The following is a 19,458-nucleotide window of genomic DNA, read 5'->3' as shown; positions in this document are numbered from 1 at the left end:
TGGTTTAAATGCTTGAGCCTAACTGTTAGCAGTTAGGCATGCAATTTCTAGAATAGCAACTAGTGGCAGTTGGGCATGCAATTGCTAATAAGTGCCAATTAGCACCAACACCAATTTAAACCAATAATTGGCTGTCCAATTAACAGCCAATTATTACATTATGTTGTATGCACAACTGACCTTATTCTATAAGCTGTGCATGCAAATTTGCATGCTAACATAAATTTGGGCATGCTAGTTTATAGAATTAGGATGATAGTGCCACTGAAAATTCTCAGATAGGGCCACCTAGGGCACTTACTTGGATAGTGGATGCAGTTAATTGCCTTTGAATACTAGGAGTCTTTGCAACCATTCCTGAAGGAGAAAAGCTTTTGCATGAACAGTGTCCAGAAGAGCTCCTATGAATGAAACTTCTTGTTTAAGTATTGACTTTCCAAAGTTGATGATGAAACACAGGCTCTGAGGTATCCCCTATTACATGGTCTTCTAGAAGTATGGAGACCCTATATTCTCCACAGGGGGAACTATGCCAGCAGTTGATAGTGGAACCTACATGGGATAAGGCCATACTGGACTTAGTGCTTATGAATGGGGAGAGTGTTACTGATGTTATAGTGGAGGATCCTATGGCATCCAGTGATCACCGGATGGTGGGGTTTAATATAAACATAGGTATAGAGAAGGTTCATTCAAAAGCTAAAGTCCTAGCCTTCAAAAAAAAACAACTTTGTTCAGATAGGGGATTACCTCAAGGAAATGTCTGGATGGGAACATCTGGAAGAAGAGGAAAGCAGTGGGCAAAACTGTAGGGAGCTATTTTAAGGGTAACAAACCTTTTTGTAAGGAAAGTAAATAAAAAGGAAAAGAAAGTCACTTTGGTTCTCAAAACAAATAACTGAAAAAGAAAGAAAAAGGAGGTTTGCCTTTGTACTGTCAGAGGTAGCATGGAAACAATAAGGTAGGCCTTGACATAAGTAGGCCTTGAAATTGAAGAAGAACCAGGCTCTGATATAAGAGTACAGACAAGGCTTATGCCATATCATATAAGGACAAGGTGAGAAATTTGAAGCAACATGCATCAGCTGACATGGCTGAATAAGAGGCCAGACAGTAAAACCAGTTTTGACCAGTATGAGGAAAGGGGAAGTGAAAAGGAGAACACACCCAGCCATGGTATCAGAAATAACTGTAAACTGGTGTTTTTTTTTAAAGGATTCAATGCTAAGTATGGAGATGTTTTTGTGTTTTGACAGTTTTCTGTGTAATGACCTGTGTCACATGGGCAGTTGATTATCCACCTGTATAAAAGTAATGAACGGAACTACGGGGAAGTCTACCTACCCTGGGTAAGAAGTTAGCTAGGCAAAGTTCTCCCCTTAACCTGTAATTTTTGTATTAGAGGTTACACTTTCTGTACTTCTGTTTTTGATGAGAACAATAAATGAACTGAGCTAATGACAATGTTGTCTGGTGTAAGTTGGTAATCCACCACTAAGTTATTCTCCATAAGGGGAGAAGTTTATCTCCCACAAGGCTGAGTGTCTGTCGGCAAGTGTAAGGGGTGTCACTAGCCCAATTTCACTCCCCCCCCCCCCATCTGCCTAGAGAACACCTTCATAAACGACAAGAGATCACAAAAAGAGGAAGACAGATGACAATATCCGGAAAAGCTACCACAGGGCTCTTTTTCTCACGGTTTAGTAAATGCAATGTATGCACACATATAATTGATTTCCATTAGTTGTATTACTTGCTCTTTTAAAAAAATATGTTCCATATATGTATTTACCATCTGTCAACAAGGATGTCCTAGACGGATGTTACAGTAAACAGGGCCAAGTAGAGAGCTGGGAAAGCAGACAGATATTATTTGATATTAAAGTCTAGGCAGAAAGACAATAATACTACCTGTATCATAACAATGACTAAGAGGCGACATAGATACACCAGGGAACTCAAAGAAAAACACCAGGATAATGTCTATCAAACGCTTATTGACAGAAGAATAGTTTTAAGAACTTTTGTGACACAGAGGCTTTGAACCACAGTCTAAATAAAGTAGGAAACCACTTCTATATTATCTATGGGGCCTTTTTACTAAGTGGCGGTACGCACTAACGTTCGACTACTGCATGCTAAAAGGCACTACTGTGGGACATGCTCAGGCATCCCGTAGTAGTTCTGGGATAGGTGCGTGCCAAACCCGCGCTAAAAAATATAAAATATATTTTAGCACGGGAGATGTGTTTGAGGGTGGAGAGTAGGTGTGCCCTGCACTAATAGGCAAATCATTGCACACTACCTATTAGTGCAAGTTTAGTAAATAGGTGGCGCTAACAGCTCCCGCACTAATAACCGTGCTAATTGGGAAATTAGTGCATGGCCATTAATAGAAAAAAACATAATTGCGGTCATTTTACTGCTGTGCTACGTGGTCTCAGAGTGTGGGAAATCCACACGCTAAATATAGCACAGGCCACTTTTTAGCGTGGCTTAGTAAAAGGGCCCCTATATGTTCCTTCTATGCTTACACCTTATGCTGGCTATTAAGATGTTTTATTGTGTTTGAGAATAGAGCTGTATCCCGGCACTATACTGTTCAGAGCGCGATATTGGGGTAGTTTTTCAGGTTCAATTTCAGGATTATTTTATCAATGGGAAATTGCAAGTATTGACTTCTGAGGCAGGCCTTATGGCCGAAACATGGCTCGTATCCAGCCTTTGATACCCACCAATAAATTTCTGCCCCGCACCGTTTGTTTTGAGACACTTTTTTTGTCACTTTTGCTGTTTTGTCTCTTTGTTTATTTTGTGCAAAGGATAGCTCTTCTGTGACACTGAGGGGCATTTTTGATATGACGTCTAAGTCCAACTTTGGATGTTTTGCAAAAAAAACGTCCAAAATCTAAATAGTGAAGGAGGTCATTTCTGAAAAAGAAAAATGTCTATCTTTTTTTTTTTTTCAAAAATACTGTGGACATTTTGTTTTTTGGATGTTTTGTGATTTCCACAGGTTTTTTTTTTTTTTTTTTTGGTCCATTAAAAAAAAAAAAAAAAAAAAAAGTCCAAGTGCAAAAGGCACAAAATCAAGCCATTGGGATGTAGGAGGAGCCAGCATTTTTAGTAGACTGGTCCCCCTGACATCCCAGGAAAGCAATAGGGCACCCTAGGGGGCACTGCAGTGCACTTCATAAACTGCTCCCAGGAACGCATCTCATCATTGCTCCCTTACCTTGTGTGCTGAGCCCCCCAAAACCCACTACCCCCAAATGTACACCACTAACATAGCCCTTTCAAGTGAAGGGGAGTGGCCTAGTGGTTAGAGCACTGGTCTTGCAATCCAGAGGTGGCAGGTTCAAATCCCACTGCTGTTCCTGGTGATCTTGGGCAAGTCACTTAACCCTCCATTGCCTCAGGTACAAACTTAGATTGTGAGCCCTCCAGGGACAGAGAAATATCCAGAGTACCTGAATGTAACTCACCTTGAGCTACTACTGAAAAAGGTGTGAGCAAAATATAAATAAATAAATATATGTGGGTACAGTGGGTTTCTGGTGAGTTTTGGAGGGCTCACAGTTTTCTCCACAAGTGTAACAGGTAGGGGGCGGTAGAAACCTGGGTCCACCTATCTGCAGTGCACTTCACCCAACACTAGACTACTCCAGGGACCTGCATGTTGTTCTAATGGACCTGAGTATAACATCTGAGACTGGCATAGAGGTTGGTAAGTAATGTTTTTCATCACATTTTTGGGGGGTGGGAGGGGGTTAGTGACCACTGAGGGAATAAGGGGAGGTCATTCCTGATTCCCTCCAGTGGTCATCTGGCTATTTAGGGCACCCTTTTGTGCCTTATTTGTAATAAAAACAGGTTTAGCTCAAAACGTCTTAGACCTGGATGTTTTTGTTTTGTTCCATTATGGCTGAAAATTGTCTAAGTCTTAGGAATGCCCAAGTTCCACCCTGAACACGCCCCTGGCACTCCCCCTTGAGATTTGGATGCACTTCTGGCGAACTTCAGAGAAAAACATCTAAAAATAGTTTTTTTTAAATACTGATTTGGACGTTTTTGTGAGAAAAAACATCCAAATGCAGACTTATGCCACTTTTTGGATGTTTTTCTCTTTTGAAAATGAGCCCGAGTGTAAAGTAGCATACTATGAGGCATATTTTCAAAGCACTTTGGGAGGCTAAGTTCCATAGGTTTCTATGGAACTTTGGGAGGCTTAGAGGCATATTTTCAAAGCACTTTGGGAGGCTAAGTTCCATAGGTTTCTATGGAACTTTGGGAGGCTAAGTGCTTTGAAAATGAGCCTCTAAGTGCTTTGAAAATGAGCCTGTATGCCATACATTGTATTGTTGTTTGAATATTTTTACCACTGTAATTGTCTATGGCTTATGCTTCACTTATTCTTGCTATACACTGCCTTGAGTGAATTCCTTAAAAAAGGTGGTAAATAAATCCTAATAATATACTACTACTACTTAACATTTCTAGAGCACTACTAGGGTTACGCAGCGCTGTACAAATTAACAAGGAAGGATGGTCCCTGCTCAAAGGAGCTTACAATCTAAAGGATGAAATGTCAAGTTGGGGTAGTCTAGCTTTCCTGAATAGAGGTGGTTAGGTGCCGAAGGCAACATTGAAGAGGTGGGCTTTGAGCAATGATTTGAAGATGGGTAGGGAGGGGGCCTGGCGTATGGGCTCAGGGAGCCTGTTCCACGCATGGGGTGAGGCGAGGCAGAAAGGGCGGAGCCTGGAGTTGGCGGTGGTCCATGTACATAGACACTTCTTAAAACACACCCACACACTCCAATACAGTCTGGGCCAGATTCAGTAAATGGTGCTCAAAAATGGGTGCCAAAATAGGTGCTAAGCGCTGATCTATGAACGGTGCAGAGTGCCGATTCCCACGCCTAAATTTAGGCACTAGATTTACGCCCGCTGAAACCTGGTATCAGTGCTGGCACCGAAGTTAGGTGCGCTGAGGCAGTATTCTGTAACTATGTGCACAACTTTTCAGAATGCTCCTAACATGCTGATCACCACACCCTCTTTAAGTTACACACTATCCTCTGAATTCTATATAGCGCGCCTAGAGATCTGCGCCAATTTCTCTAACAATGCACACAAGTGAATTGGCTTAATAAGCTAATGAGCGCTGATAAGAGCACTTAACAAGCAATAATGAGCACTAATTGGCACTGATTAGAATTTAGGCGCACAACTCGCTAAGTGTATTCTGTAACGATGAGCATCAAAAAGGGGTGTGGTTATGGGCAGAGAAATGGACGTTTCATGGGCGTTCCGAAATTTACATGCCTAATTATATATTATGGCCCAGTTCGACAAAATCTAAGCACCGGGATTTACGCCACGTTTTCATTGGTGTAAATGGATGCGCATAGATTTAGGCGCTGAAATATCAACTAAGCATATTCTAAAATCAGTGATTATAGAATATGCTTAGTCAGTGCCGATTTTTTTAGGCGCCATATGTAGAATCTGTCCCTATGGAGCCCTTTTACTGGTTTAGTTAAGTTTAGTTTATTTGCACTTGATATATTGCCTTTGCCGACTTGTTGGGTGAAAGCAGTTTACACACATTAAAATTAAAGACAGACAGGAATACAAACTAAGGGCAAAGGAAAGAAGGAGGGCAGTAACAAGGGGGAAGAGGAGGTTCGGCAGGGGAGGAAAAAGGGAGAGAAGGTAATGCAATCCTGTATTGGGGAGAGGTTGTCAGGAAGAATCTAATGCTAGAGTGAAAAGCCAAGTTTTTAATGCAACTTTTAACTTATCAAATGATAGTTCACTTCTGATTTTTTGGGGGAGAGAGTTCCGGTGAAAGGGTGCAGTAAAGAAGGCACAGTGACGAGTGGACTCTAAACTAACCTTTTTTAGCCCAAGGAGAACAAGACGGTGACCATTGAGCGAGCACTGAGTGCAGGCAGGAGAATAAGGAATTGTAAAACTTGAGAGATAACAAGATTGACCTAATCTGAAAGCCTTAAACATAAGTGTAAGAAGTTTAAATAAGACCCTTTGTTCCACAGGGAGCCAGTGATGAAGTTTCAATAATGGTGAAGAGTGCTCAAAACGACATGCATGGCTTGCTGCATGCAAATCTGGAGCTACTGCTGGCCCAATGCAGGTGCCAGCGGTAGTTCTAGCCCCGAGTGCACCATTTCCCACACTATGGTTATCTAAAACATTTTTACACAAGTACAAATTAAAAACAATTTTTCAAATCTGTAAAATCCTATCCATGAAAACATCTAGTGTCTTTATACTCCTCCTCCACCACCACCTCAAAGGACTATGCCCTAGCACTCGCTTCTGAGGTAGCAGCAGGGACTGACCCCTTCTCAATCTAAGCAATAACCCAGTTTCTGACTCCTTCCTAGAGATCATTGCCACCATCCAGTTGTCTGTGCCAAGCAACCTCCCGGTAGGAGACAAACTTATCATTCCTACATAAGCACACAACTATGGAACGCACTACCAAAAGCCGTGAAAACAACCTATAACCACCTAAACTTCCGGAAACCACTAAAAACCTACTTGTTCAAAAAGGCATACCCCACCAACCCTACTTAAATACCTGAACCCTGCAACACTACAAAACCAAAGAACGTAATGGATATAACGTAACTCTTCCCCTTTACTATTCCCTCATATGTTTGCTCCACATGAACCTTATTCTACCATAACATCACTGTGTAACTGTTTATACCGGAATTGGCAAACGCCATTACGGTACTATGTAAGCCACATTGAGCCTGCAAATAGGTGGGAAAATGTGGGATACAAATGCAACAAATAAATGAAATAAATACACATTTGATCAATAACCAGATGCAGGTAAATTTTTTTTATGACAGTCTCAACAATATACCCGCACCACACCACACTCCCAGTCTTCATCATTTGAGACCCACCTGAGACCACCAGACTTATCCTTTTGCCATAATAGCCTCCCGGGATCTCCTGACTCTTCTATTATAGCATTTTAAAGATTAGTAGAGGGAACGTACATTATGTTTTCTTAGAATTGTAATATTTCGGGTGGCGGATCTGCACTGAATAATATTTTTATGTACCAGCTTGGTTAATGCCAGTGTCATCACATGACTATCATCTTGATCTTTGGGACATAAATCAACAGCTTTAAGATAAGTTCAGTGCAGGGAATTGCGTTATTATAGTGTGATTTTTTTGTTAAAAAATATACATATATATATATATGAAGGATTTATGAAGGACTTATGTTAATTAATGAATACACTTGTTATATGTATAGCATCATTGAACACACTAAAAGGCATATTTTCAAAGCACTTTGGGAGGCTAAGTTCCATAGGTTTCTATGGAACTTTGGGAGGCTAAGTGCTTTGAAAATAAGCCTCTTAGCCATGCTGCAGGCTTGCTAGAGTTTTTAGCATGTGCTAATGCTAGAGACACCCATATGGAATAGTCGGAAAGACTAATGGAAAGAAAATTATCAGGTAAGACCTAATTTCTCCTTCCATTACATGGCTTCCCACTAGTCTATAACCTGTTGGATATTCAAAAGCTATCCCTACAGTGGCTAGGATCCTGGCGCCGCTGTCCTGAGGACTGAAACCCCAAAATGGGTATCAGAGCATGCTTCAATGTCCATAAGAACATAAGAGTAGCCATACTGGGTCAGACCAATGGTCCATCTAGCCCAGTATCCTGTTTTCCAAACAGTGACCAAGCCAGGTCACACGTACCTGGCAGAAATCCAAATTGTGGCAACACTCCATACTACAAATCCCAGGGCAAGCAGTTGCTTCCCATGTCTGCCTCAATAGAAGACTATGGACTTTTCCTCCAGGAATTTGTCCAAACCTTTTTTAAACCTTTAGTGCTTAGCAAAGGTATGTAGCGTCAACCATCTCACCGCCTTGCAAATATGCACTGGAGACAGTAAGGTAGTCTCCGCTCAGGATGTCACTGAATGCCTCATAAAATGAGCCCCCAAGGCCTGAGTAGCCTGCTTCCCCATAAGCAAATAAGCTGACATGATAGTCTTCTTCAACCAAAAAGCACAAACAGTCTGTCTGATTTGCGAAACTCATTCATGACTTCCAGATATCGAATGAAGAGTCTATGCACATCAAGAAGGTTCAAGGAAGAATACTGAACCTCTTTGTTTTCTCTGCAAAAGGACAGAAGCTCCATAGATTGATTGAGATGAAATGTTGATACCACTTTGGAATTAAGGAAAGAACCGTGCACAGGGAGACTCCAACCTCCAAACAGTGAAGAAAGGGATCCTGACAACTGTACGTGATGATGCAACAGCCACCAAGAACGCTGTCTTTTGGGGGGTCACGTGATGGCAGGAACCTAGACGGACGTCCCGCGGCTGCTCTCCTCTGCCACGCTACATAAAACGGCATTTATCGCACTTTTTGCCCCGATTCAACCCCCAAGTTAATAAGAAAAAGTCAGCGAACAGCACCAGGAAGAGCTAGTGCCGACGATTCAGCGGCGTGGTGCGGCAAGCAGGTAATGCCGGCAAAGACCCCGCGAACACAGAAAAGGCGCGGATCGCAAAACACGGTCAAAATGGCGACCGGAAAGGAGAAGGGGGAAGAAACAGCGAGCTCAGATCCTCCGGTGGTCGCTCTGCAAGCGGCGGCAATCCAAGAAATAATGAAGCACATGGCTGCAGTGCTGGATGATAAGTTGTCCACGCTACATGTCTTTATGGACGACTTAAAAGAAAATATGGCGGCACAGAGTACCCGACTACAGCATGCAGAGGAGCGGATCTCCCACCAAGAAGATGCGGTGAGTGGAATCGAAGCTAAGCTGGCGGTCATGGAAAAAAGATGCAAAGTGCTAGAAGACAGGGTAGAGGATCAGGAAAATAGGAGCAGGCGCAACAACATTCGGTTGGTAGGAATGCCAGAGACTGTGAAAGAGAAGGAGATCTGGGAACTGGTGGAAACGTGGCTACCAAAAGAGCTGGGCCTAGAGGTGGAGGGGCAGCGACTGAAGGCGGAACGGGTGCATCGAGTGGGTGCCCTGAAAGATCAGAACAGCAGGCCGCGCCCTGTGATTGCCCGAATTTTCAACTACGCTGACAAGGCGAGATTAATGGAAAAATATCGTCAGAAAAGGAAGCTGGAGTACCAGGGAACCGCAGTGCTGTTATTCCCAGACTTCTCGCCGAAAGTATCGGAGCTCCGGAAGCGCCTGTCTCCATTTTGCTCCCAGCTTTTTCACAAGGGGATCAAGTTTTCACTACAATACCCAGCAAAGGTGAGAGTGCTGCATGAGGGGCAAGTTCTGTTTATGGAGAAACCAGAGGAGCTTCAATCGTTTGTAGACCGACTGAAGTGAGCTGGGATCATGCCAGGGGACTTAAGCCGGCATTGGATAAAACTGTGAATCAGAACATCGGATATGTTTTAAGGACAGTAAATCAGGAGATGAGCACGTGGCTCCACAATGCGGGGATTGCATTTTTTTTTTTTTTTTTTTTTTTTTGCTTTATGATTTTGTGACCAGACCACTCCTCACATAGGGTGGACAACTTCCCCTGGGAGATATTGTTACAGAGGGGTTATGAGTCTGTGAGTATTAAGGAGGAGGCATCTGAGGCCTGGTGGAAATGTAGACAAAAGTAAATCATATATTAACTGCGGAGATGTGACGGCGTCTCTGAGCCTGCTGCTTTGGAGACTGCGGGGATGCAAGTGAAGAACGCTGCAGGCATGCGGAGGATACCCATAGCTCACCCGCACAGAGCATGTCTGCATCCTTTTATGTTTCTTCCTTTTTCTTTCTTTTGAGTATAGTTATGCGGATAATTTACTATTTGTATTCATTTAGCCTCGCAGGTAATGCTGTAATGCTGTAGTAAACTAAAGAGGAGGCAGTAACACAGGATGTATTTTATGAGGAAATATCCTGGGTTAAGATTACTAAAGGTGTTACTAAAGGTATTCTTGCTTAAGAGGGGGGGGAGTAGTAAGAAGCTGTGGCCACGAATAGCATAATGGCAGCAGTAGAGGGGGGGATCGGGGAGAAGAGGAAGGAGGGGGGAGCAGCTTTCTTGGGCAGGGGTTGCAACACTGGGTGTTCTGGAGGGAAGGGCAGGGAAGGGGGAGGCAGTAAAAGGGAAGGTAGGTGTGTGTGTGAGTGGGGAGAGCGGGTGGAGAGCGGATGTGGGGTGCGAATGGTGGACGGGATGTGAAGGTGGGAGAGAGGGCGGGGACTTGGGGGGCGGGATAGGGGGAGGAGGGAAGGGGGCTCCTGGAGTAGGGGAGACGACAGCCTGGCGTGAAGACAGGAGTGGAAAAAGGAGAAAGCCATTCTTTGAGAGGGAGGTGGTGAGCTGGGACACTGCCTCTGGATTTCAGGTAATCAGCAAGCCCACCAGATGCACGAAGTCATATGGGTAGTTTGAGATTTGGATCCTTGAATGTGGATGGTATCCATTCCCCTATCAAACGCTCTAAGGTTTTGTCTTATTGTGCCAGGATGAAAGTTGATGTACTTTTTATGCAGGAGACACATCTCACGCAACAAGAGCATAGAAAACTACAACGAGGATGGGTGGGAGAACTAGTTTCCTCGTCCTTCAACAACAGGCAGCGAGGGGTTGTCATTCTGTTCCATAAAAAGCACCATGTTACTACACATAAAATAGTGCAGGATCCGGAAGGTCGGTATGTTATTTGGTTGGGGGAAATAGTGGGTCAGAGAGTAGCTCTTTGTTCTATATATGCTCCCAATGTATACTCCCACTCTTACTTCTCGGGGGTGCTAGCGCAGTTGGTGGCGATTAGCGGGTACAAGTTGGTAGTTGGGGGAGATTTTAATATTACTGCAGACCCCCTGATAGACTGCAAGCCAGCAAAACCACGTCCCTCGGCGTGGAAAGATAAAGGGGTAAACTTTCTGATGAAGGAATTGGGGTTAATTGATATCTGGCGCATGCTGAATCCAGAGTCCTACGATTATACGTTTTTCTCACAAGTGCATGGGGTATATGCGAGACTGGACTATTTATTGATAGATTCCTCTCTTCTATCGAAGGCGCATGCGGCAGAAATAGTAGACGGGGCAGTGTCAGATCACTGTTTGGTATGGGTGGATATACAATGGAGGCAGGGCAGTGAGACGAGGATGTGGCGTATGAACCCTACCTTGTACTTAGATTTGGAATTTCGCACTTTTCTAATGTTAGCATGGGACAACTATATAAAGGACAACGATCCAGAGACAGTGAACCCTATTGTGTACTGGGAAGCGGGGAAGGCCGTACTTAGGGGACACATATTGGCGTATACAGCGAAAAAGAACAGGGAGAGAAATGAGCGCTTAGTTACCCTGTCAAACCAACTACAACAGTTAAGAGGGAGATGTGCCCGTCAGAAAGATGAGGAGGCGAAAAAAGAGTATTGGGCAATACGGAAATGCATTAATGACGTTTTGAATGAGAGAGCAGCCCAAGATATAAACATGTATAAATATAATCTATTTCGATGGGGGAATAAAGCAGGGAAGTTGATGTCATCTCTGGTGAAATGTAGAGGGGCAAGGAAGATCATCACAAAGATAAAGTCGCCTGTAGGGGAGGTAGTGTCCACGAATGAAGGCATACAAGAGGAGTTTGTGAGGTTTTATAAAGAGTTATATAATAAAGGAGAGGTAGACAGGGAGCAAAGGGAGGCATTCTTCAAGGATATTTCTCTACCACAGATATCCAATGAGCAGAGAGACCAACTGAATGAACCGATAGTGGGAGAAGAGGTTAATCTGGCGATTAAACGTTTAAAGTTGGCCAAAGCGCCGGGTCCTGATGGGTTAGAGCCGGAATTCTACAAGATTCTGGGAATCAAAATCTGTTCCCCTTTTCAAGAATTATGTCATCACTTGTGTATTTCCGGAAGAGCGGGAGGAGGGCTCACACATGCCCATATAGTAGTGCTTCCTAAACCTGGCAGGGATGAAGAGAAGTTGGGCTCTTATAGACCAATCTCGCTCTTAAATCAAGATATTAAACTGTTTGCGAACATTATGGCAAATAGGTTGGGAAGGGTTTTGCCTGAGTTAATACACACGGACCAAGCAGGATTTGTACCAGGGAGGTATGCCTCCTCTAACATCTTGAGAGCGTTGACAGTTATACAAAGAAAAGGAAAGGTTTCCGGAGACGCAATAATTACAAGTTTAGATGCTGAGAAAGCTTTTGATAAGATTTTATGGGATTACTTGTTCTGGGTCTTACCTCAATTTGGCATTATGGGAAAATTCTTGGGTGGAATCCGAGCTCTATATAGCCATCCTACAGCCCAGATACTAATCAATGGGGCATTGTCTCAGACTTTCTCATTGGAAAGGGGTACGCGGCAGGGTTGCCCACTCTCGCCCATGCTATTTGTACTGTCTTTAGAGCCCTTTGCTATTAAAATTCGCCAGACCAGTGCAGTAGAAGGTATTAGACTGGGGTCCCAGGAAGTCAAAATCAATTTGTTCGCTGATGACATGCTCATCTATTTAGATAATGCCTCAGCAAGTGTCCATAACCTGGTAGATTTACTCGTGCAGTTCGGATCGTTTTCAGGCTTACGGATTAACTTCGATAAGTCGGAGGCCTTGCCGGTGTCATCCCCGTGCACATGCAGGCAGCTGCCTAATTTTCCCTTGGCATGGTCGGAGGGTACGCTAAAATATTTGGGAGTGTATTTACATAGTGACATGCGAGAGATTTACAGGCGGAATGTACTGGATAAGTTGGACAGCCTTAAGGCGTTGTGCCAGCGCTGGAAGGAGTTGCCGCTCTCCCTACTGGGCAGAGTAGCCCTCGTTAAAATGGTAATGCTACCAAAAATTCTGTATTCATTGCAAATGCTGCCACTGTGGATTACACGCAAGGATTAGCTGTATTACAAAGGATTCATAGGCACTTTTATCTGGGCCGGGCGCAGGGCTAGAATCAGCTTTGCTAAGCTAACCTTACCCAGAGCTAAGGGCGGGCTAAACTTTCCAGACCTCCGCCTGTATAACGTGGCAGCCTTACTTAGATGGATCTACGAACTACATGGGAGTACCGATAGATACGCACCGAAAAACATCTGGCAAGACGAACTTCTCCCTCACTCTGCATTTAACCTAATACAGAGGAGGGTGGGTAGGAAGGGAGAATTGCAGTTTTTGTTACAGCCGTTACAGAGGGCCTGGGAGTGGTGGAGAGTAAGTCTGGGGAAGGCTATAGGAGCATCTCCATTCCTGGCTGCAGTGGACAACCCTGACTTTCCAGCGGGACAAGGGGTATCACGGTTTAAGATATGGGCAAAAAATGGGTGTCGTTATGTGGGACATTTTATTACATCTGAAGAGGGGTCCTTCCCCTCATTTGAACAGACGCAGGCCCAGTGGAACCTAGAGAAAGCAGACTTTTTTCCATTTCTACAGTGGAGGCACTATTGCGCCACACTGACTCCTGCGAAGTCCCGGGGGCCCGCCTTCACCCGATTGGATATGCTGTTCTGTCAGATGCCGGAATCAGCAAACAAGCTGGCGGTGTGGTACGCCCTGGGGAAGGAGCAGAAGGAAGCTACTTTTTTTGCTGGCTTGGCAAGTTGGTGGGGGGAGCAGGTGGGAGAAGAGGTCACAGTGGATATGCTGTCTAATTACTTCACATTGGCCTTTAAATCAACCCCTAGTGCGAACTTGCAAGAGATGCAATTCAAGCTACTGCATGGGGCTTTCATAACACGGGAAAAGGGTAAGCGCATGGGGCTATGGGAGGATAGTACATGCATGAGGTGTAAACATAGAGAGGGCACACTGATTCACACTTTCTTGGAATGCACAAAGTTAGCTCAGTTTTGGAGGAAAGTATTGGAAATGCTGGAGTGCACGCTAGGGAGTCCTATAGAGTGGTCTTATAAGATCCTGTTGTTGGGGGATGAGTCTCAATTAAGTGAGCAGGGCCTGCAATATCCTCAAGTTCGGTTTGTGGGTGTAGCCCTCTTGGTGGCACGTAAAACAATCCTGGCACACTGGACACTTGAAGAGCCCCCGGTTGTCAATCTATGGCTAGCCAGAATGAAGCAGATGGCCCGCTGGGAGCAGGAGCGCCATAGGTCCTTGGGACAGAGCAGACGGGGATATGGACATGTCTGGCAGCTCTTTGAGAAGTCGTATCTTGAGTCTCAGGTTTCTCCAGGAGCAGGGGAGGGAGGGAGGAAGAAAGGGGGGGAGGGACGGGAGGGGGGGAAGAAAAATAAAAATGAGGTGGAAGGTTGTACGAACTAATGGCTGAAATGATACTTGCTCATGTGTAAGGGGAACTGCAGCTCTCATGTATTTATTCACAAGTTAAGTATTTACAAGTTGAGAATTTGTATGACGTTTGAGCTGCTTATCATCCAAGATATACGAGCTGCTGTTGCTCTGGTGTTACTAGAGAGACTTTACAGACATGTTATGTATGTTGCAACTTACGAAAATTTTGCCTGGATTTTGTTATATGCCTTTCATACTTTTAATAAAAATATAATAAAAAAAAAAAAAGAACGCTGTCTTTAGCGTAAGAACTTTCAAGGAGGCCTTTCGGAGAGGCTCAAAAAGAGGCTTCTGAAGAGCCCGAAGGACTAAATTAAGGTTCCATTCTGGACATGGCATACGAAAGAGAGATCACAAGTGGCCCACTCCCTGCAAGAATTGAATGATGCCGTAAACAGATCAAAGCCACAACCTGAACTTTTTTGAGAACCGAACACCAATCTTTTCTGAAGACCAGCCTAGAGAAACGCTAGGGTGTTTGTAATCTGAGTAGAGAAGGGGGAAAGTCCACACTCAGAACATTAGCCCTCGAATGTCCTCTACACCCTCGCATATGCCATGGATGTAGATCATTTACGAGCTTGAAGCAAGAAAGCAATGACCTAATCAGAATAACCTTTTCATCTCAACCAAGCCCTTTCAATGGCCAAGCCATAAGACCAAAGGGGCACTGGACCTTGCTTCAGTAGTCCATGTACCTGTGAAAGATGGAGAAGGCCCCCATCTAGTAGTCGAATCAGGTCCGCCTACCATGGCCTCCGCAGCCAATCCATGACTATGAGAATTGGCTGCAATGCAATCCTTTTCAATATGCTGCCTACAATGGATCATGGAGGGAAGACATACAGTAGATATGTGTCTGGCTAGGCCTACAGTAGGGCATCGATCCCCATCAAGCCTGGTTCTTTCCAACGGCTGAAGAACTTGGGCACTTTGGCATTCCTTTTCATCGCCATCAACCCTAGAAGCAGATAGCCCATCGGTCCACTATCAGTGAAAACCCTGGCTGGATAGTTCCCATTCTCCTAGATCCAAGGAGTGCCTGCTGAGAAAGTCTACTTTCATATTCAAGGATCCAGCGATATGAGCTGCTGACAAGCAGAGAAGATTTTTCTCTGCCCAATTCATGAGGGAGGCTGCCTCCATCACCATTGTACAGCTGCAGGTCCTGCCTTGCTTATTGATATATGCCATCACCATCGTACTATAGGAGAAAACTCAGACCAGGGCCTCCACCACAAAAGGAGTGAAGTCGCATAAGGCATTCTGCAGTGCCTTGAGCTCCAAGTGATTTATTCACCACTGTTCTGTCCAGGTGCCCTGTGCTAGATGGAACTATAATGAGCTCCCCAACCTGACTTGCGTCTGTTGTCACCACCTCTCATTGTTTTATCAGAAAGGGAGCTCCAACGGTCAAACAACCATCATCTGGCAACCAGTGTCCAAGGAAGATGAAGGTTCTACTTCTGTGACACTAGAGACTAGTGACTGAGAAGAGATTCCTGTAATGGCCACATATGAGCTCTTTCCCATGGCACCACTTCCATCGCTGCTGTCACTGACCAAAGAACCTGGACACAGTCCCAGACCCTGGGCCTGCCTTCACTGAGGAAAAGATGAATCTGTTGAACCAGCTTTGACCTCCTGTGTTCCGTGAGGAAGATCCTCTCCCATGCTGTGTCAAATAGAATGCCCAGATACTCCAGCACCTGTGATGGAGTTGGTCTGCTCATCTTGAAATTGATCACCCAACCCATTGACTGCAGAAGATAGACAACTTTGTCCATTGCCACCATGCTGTCCATACAGGATGATGCACAAATGAGCCAGTCATCGAGATATGGGTGACCTCTGATTCGTTGGTGCCAAAGGAATGCCACCACCACCACTGTAACCTTGGTAAATGTTCTTGGTACTATGGTGAGACAAAATGGAAAAGACCTGAACTGGAAGTGATGGCCCAGCACCGCAAAATGTAGAAACTTCTGATGCGGCAGTCATATGGATATAAGCAAGTATGACTCCTTGAGATCGAGGGTGGTGAAAAATTCTTCTGCTTGAACCGAGGCTATGACTGCTCTTAGTGTCTCCATGAAAAAGCAGGAAACTCAGAGGCAGTGGTTTAGACATTTGAGATCTAAGACCAGATGAAAGGTACCATCCATCTTTGGGACTATGAAGTAGATGGAGTATCTACCTTGTCCCTGTTCAGCCTGGGGAAATGGAACAATGGCTCAGAGCACCAGCATGGAATCTATGTTGTCCTGAACCTTGACTGCCTTGGTTCCCTTTTGACAAGGAGATTGCAAGAAGAGAAGACAGACCAGGCAGGAGAACTCCAACTTGGGATCTTCTGTACGAATATCCAGAACCCACTAGTTTGATGTGATTTTGGCCCACTCCTCCTGAAACTCCTGAATATGTCTTCCACCAGAGGAAGAGAAGTGGACCAACCTTACATCATTGCAAAGCTCTGGAAGCATTGGGCGCTTCAGCTGACAGAGGAGGACTTCCTGTCCGCAAGAAAGGAAGATTGGCATGCTGAAAGCAGGACTTATGGCCATACTGCTGATGACCAGGCTTGGCCGGTGCACAAGGTAGGGGTGTCCCATGTCCCCGCTACTTTTTGCATTGCCCATGGAGCCTCTGTCAGCCAAGATCTGAAATTCCAAATTGATAAAGCCAGTTAAGTTTCATGTTTATTAAAACGTTTCTATCCCGTACAGCAGTGAAACTATCTGGGTGGCTTACAATCTTAAAGTGGAGGGGAAGCATCGGAAGATACTATTGTTTGCTGATGATACTTTGCTTTTCATATCTGATCCTCAACATTGTGTACTTGCTTTGTTGCAGTAACTATGCAGTTTGAGATGGTTTCAGAGCCAGTATTGACAAAATGGAAGTGATTAGCTTTAACTTAGCAATGGAGGACCTGAAAGACTTTCTTTTTAAGTTGGCACTGAAGGTTTTTAGATACCTGGTAATGTATATCTCATCAGATCTTTCTGAGCTGTTTTTCTTGAATTATGATATGCTTACAACCTAAATTAAGTTGGACTTGCAGAGATGGAAATCCATGGACTTATTCTGGTAGGGTTGAGTGGCCACACTTCAAATGATGATTCTACCCAAATTTTTGTTTTTATTTGCTAATCTTCTATTCCATATCCATAAAAAACAGTTTAGACAGAGGGACCAGTTATTTTGTTCTTTTCTGTGGGGAGGAAGGAGGATGAAAATAAGATGGATTAGACTAATGTAGAGGAAGGAGGAGGGGGTATGGGATTACTGAATTTTTATCAGTATTTCTAGACAGCAGTGTTATGAATGGTATCAGCTCATTATTGGGAAGATCTGACTTCTTACTGGGTTCGTATGGAAAAGGTGGAACTTTTTCCGTACTTACTATTTGAGGTGGGAGGTAAGGAGATGGGAGATAGGTGTGGGGCAGGGGTAGGGGGTCTTTTCTGGGTCTACTCATTTGCCATTGGAAGAGGGTTAAATACCTTCAGGCAGGGCCCGTGCAAGGGGTTCTGATGCCCTCCTGTGAACCTATAAATTGGAGCCCTCATTAATATAAATTGTAGGTCACACCCCCCTTTTCAAAGTACCTTTATTAACTTTGTTTTTTAATTAAATGGTAGCATCAATGAACAAATAGAGGGTTTACAAAATGTTGCAACCACTTATCTTTTCGTGCTTTCATGTTCACTAAATTAGCAATTAAATCATTGATATATAACTGGGCACAGATATTCTCAATAGCAATCATGGCAAGGCTTACAAGCCTTTCTTGAGAAATATTTGATCGCAAATAACATTTTATTATTTTTAGCCATGAAAATGATTGCTCACCATTTGTCACGCAAACAGGAATTGTCAGCAATATTCTTAGGGGGTTGTTTACTAAAGCTTAGCTCAAGCTATCTGAGGCAGGGTCCATAGGAATAAAATAGGCCCTGCTGCAGATAGCTCGAGCTAAGCTTTAGAAAACAACTCCCTTAGAATGATGCTCAAATTTGGGAATGGGAGGTGGGAATGGGAGGTTGTTTGAGAGTTTCAAAAGGATTATGAAAATGGCACAATTCAGTATTAAACAGATCTTTAAAGGCATGTAGTTCATCATATAGTTCAATTTCATTGATGTCCTTATTATCACCATCTGATAAATAAAGTTGCAAGTCATTGTAATGCTGTTGGAGCTGTTCATGATCAGTTTCAGCAAATTTATTTATGTTGTACAGCAATTTGAATTGATTGTAGTGTTGTTCTAACTGATCAAATCTTTCATTGAGGGAAGTCATTGCAACATCCAAAACTGTAAAGAAAAAATCTACATGAAATTTATTCTCAGGTGATTGAGGTGATTCATCTTATTGTTCATGCTGGAACTGTGTAGTCTTTTTCCTCTGACAGATTTGAGCAGTGGCTTTGAACTTTGGTTCCCCATCAACTTCATGACAAATTTGCCAAGCCATTTGAAGCAATGACTCATATCTGGAATCCGGCTCTATGCCAGCTTCCAAGATGGCTCCTGTTTGTCTTTCCTGTGGGCTCACTTCCTATGTGTGTCAAGCCTCTCTTTGGGGTCAAGGTACTTCCTGCTTCTGTCTTGCTGCTGGTGACCTCATCAGTGAGAGCCTTCATAAGGAAGTGCTGTGCTGGCATTCTGGGCCTTTGCATGAAGTGTTATGCTCTTAGGCCAGGTCAGGTTAGTAAGTGTCTGCTGCACTACTGCTTAGCCTCTCTCTGGGTTCCAGCCCAGTTTCTTTCTGTGTCTGTGTCTCTGTTGTCCTTCTGTGGGGGGTCTTCCCTGCCACTGTCTGTCTGTGGACTGCGGGTCCTTCCTGGCTTACCCTGTGTTTGGAGTGAAGCCTCTGTTCCTGGCTTACCCTGTGTTGGGGTGAAGCCTCTGTCCCTGGCTTACCCTGGGTTGGGGTGAAGCCTTTGTCCTGGTTTACTCTGTCTGTTCTCCTATCTGCCCCAAAGACCCTTGGCCTGTTATTCCTGGTTACTCTGTTTGCTCTGCTGCCAGCCCAAGACCCCTGGCCTATTCTTCCTGGTTTGCTCTCTTTACCCTGAACCCTGCCTTGCCTAGCCTATGTGCCTACCCTGCTT

The 19,458-nt window shown here is 44.2% G+C and overlaps 1 protein-coding gene across 2 annotated transcripts in view; it reads right to left on the bottom strand.

Annotated features, from left to right (window-relative positions):
- The window catches only part of LOC115461016 (signal-transducing adaptor protein 1-like), a 142,278-nt gene that overhangs the window by 101,771 nt on the left and 21,049 nt on the right, over nt 1–19,458 (bottom strand). Inside the window, exon 1 of one of the 2 annotated variants that reach the window (XM_030190523.1) lies at nt 1,793–1,852. The exons of the other annotated variant lie outside the window; for it this stretch is intronic. Coding sequence (XP_030046383.1) covers nt 1,793–1,795 — 3 coding nt within the window. The 5' untranslated portion in view covers nt 1,796–1,852. Of the gene's footprint in view, nt 1–1,792; nt 1,853–19,458 lie in introns of those variants that run through there. 2 annotated transcript variants of the gene reach the window in all.

Source organism: Microcaecilia unicolor, chromosome 2, assembly GCF_901765095.1.
Source record: "Microcaecilia unicolor chromosome 2, aMicUni1.1, whole genome shotgun sequence".
NCBI classification, from domain to species: domain Eukaryota; kingdom Metazoa; phylum Chordata; class Amphibia; order Gymnophiona; family Siphonopidae; genus Microcaecilia; species Microcaecilia unicolor.
Note: the sequence above shows the minus strand (reverse complement) of the source record. Positions and strands in the feature narration are given on the sequence as shown.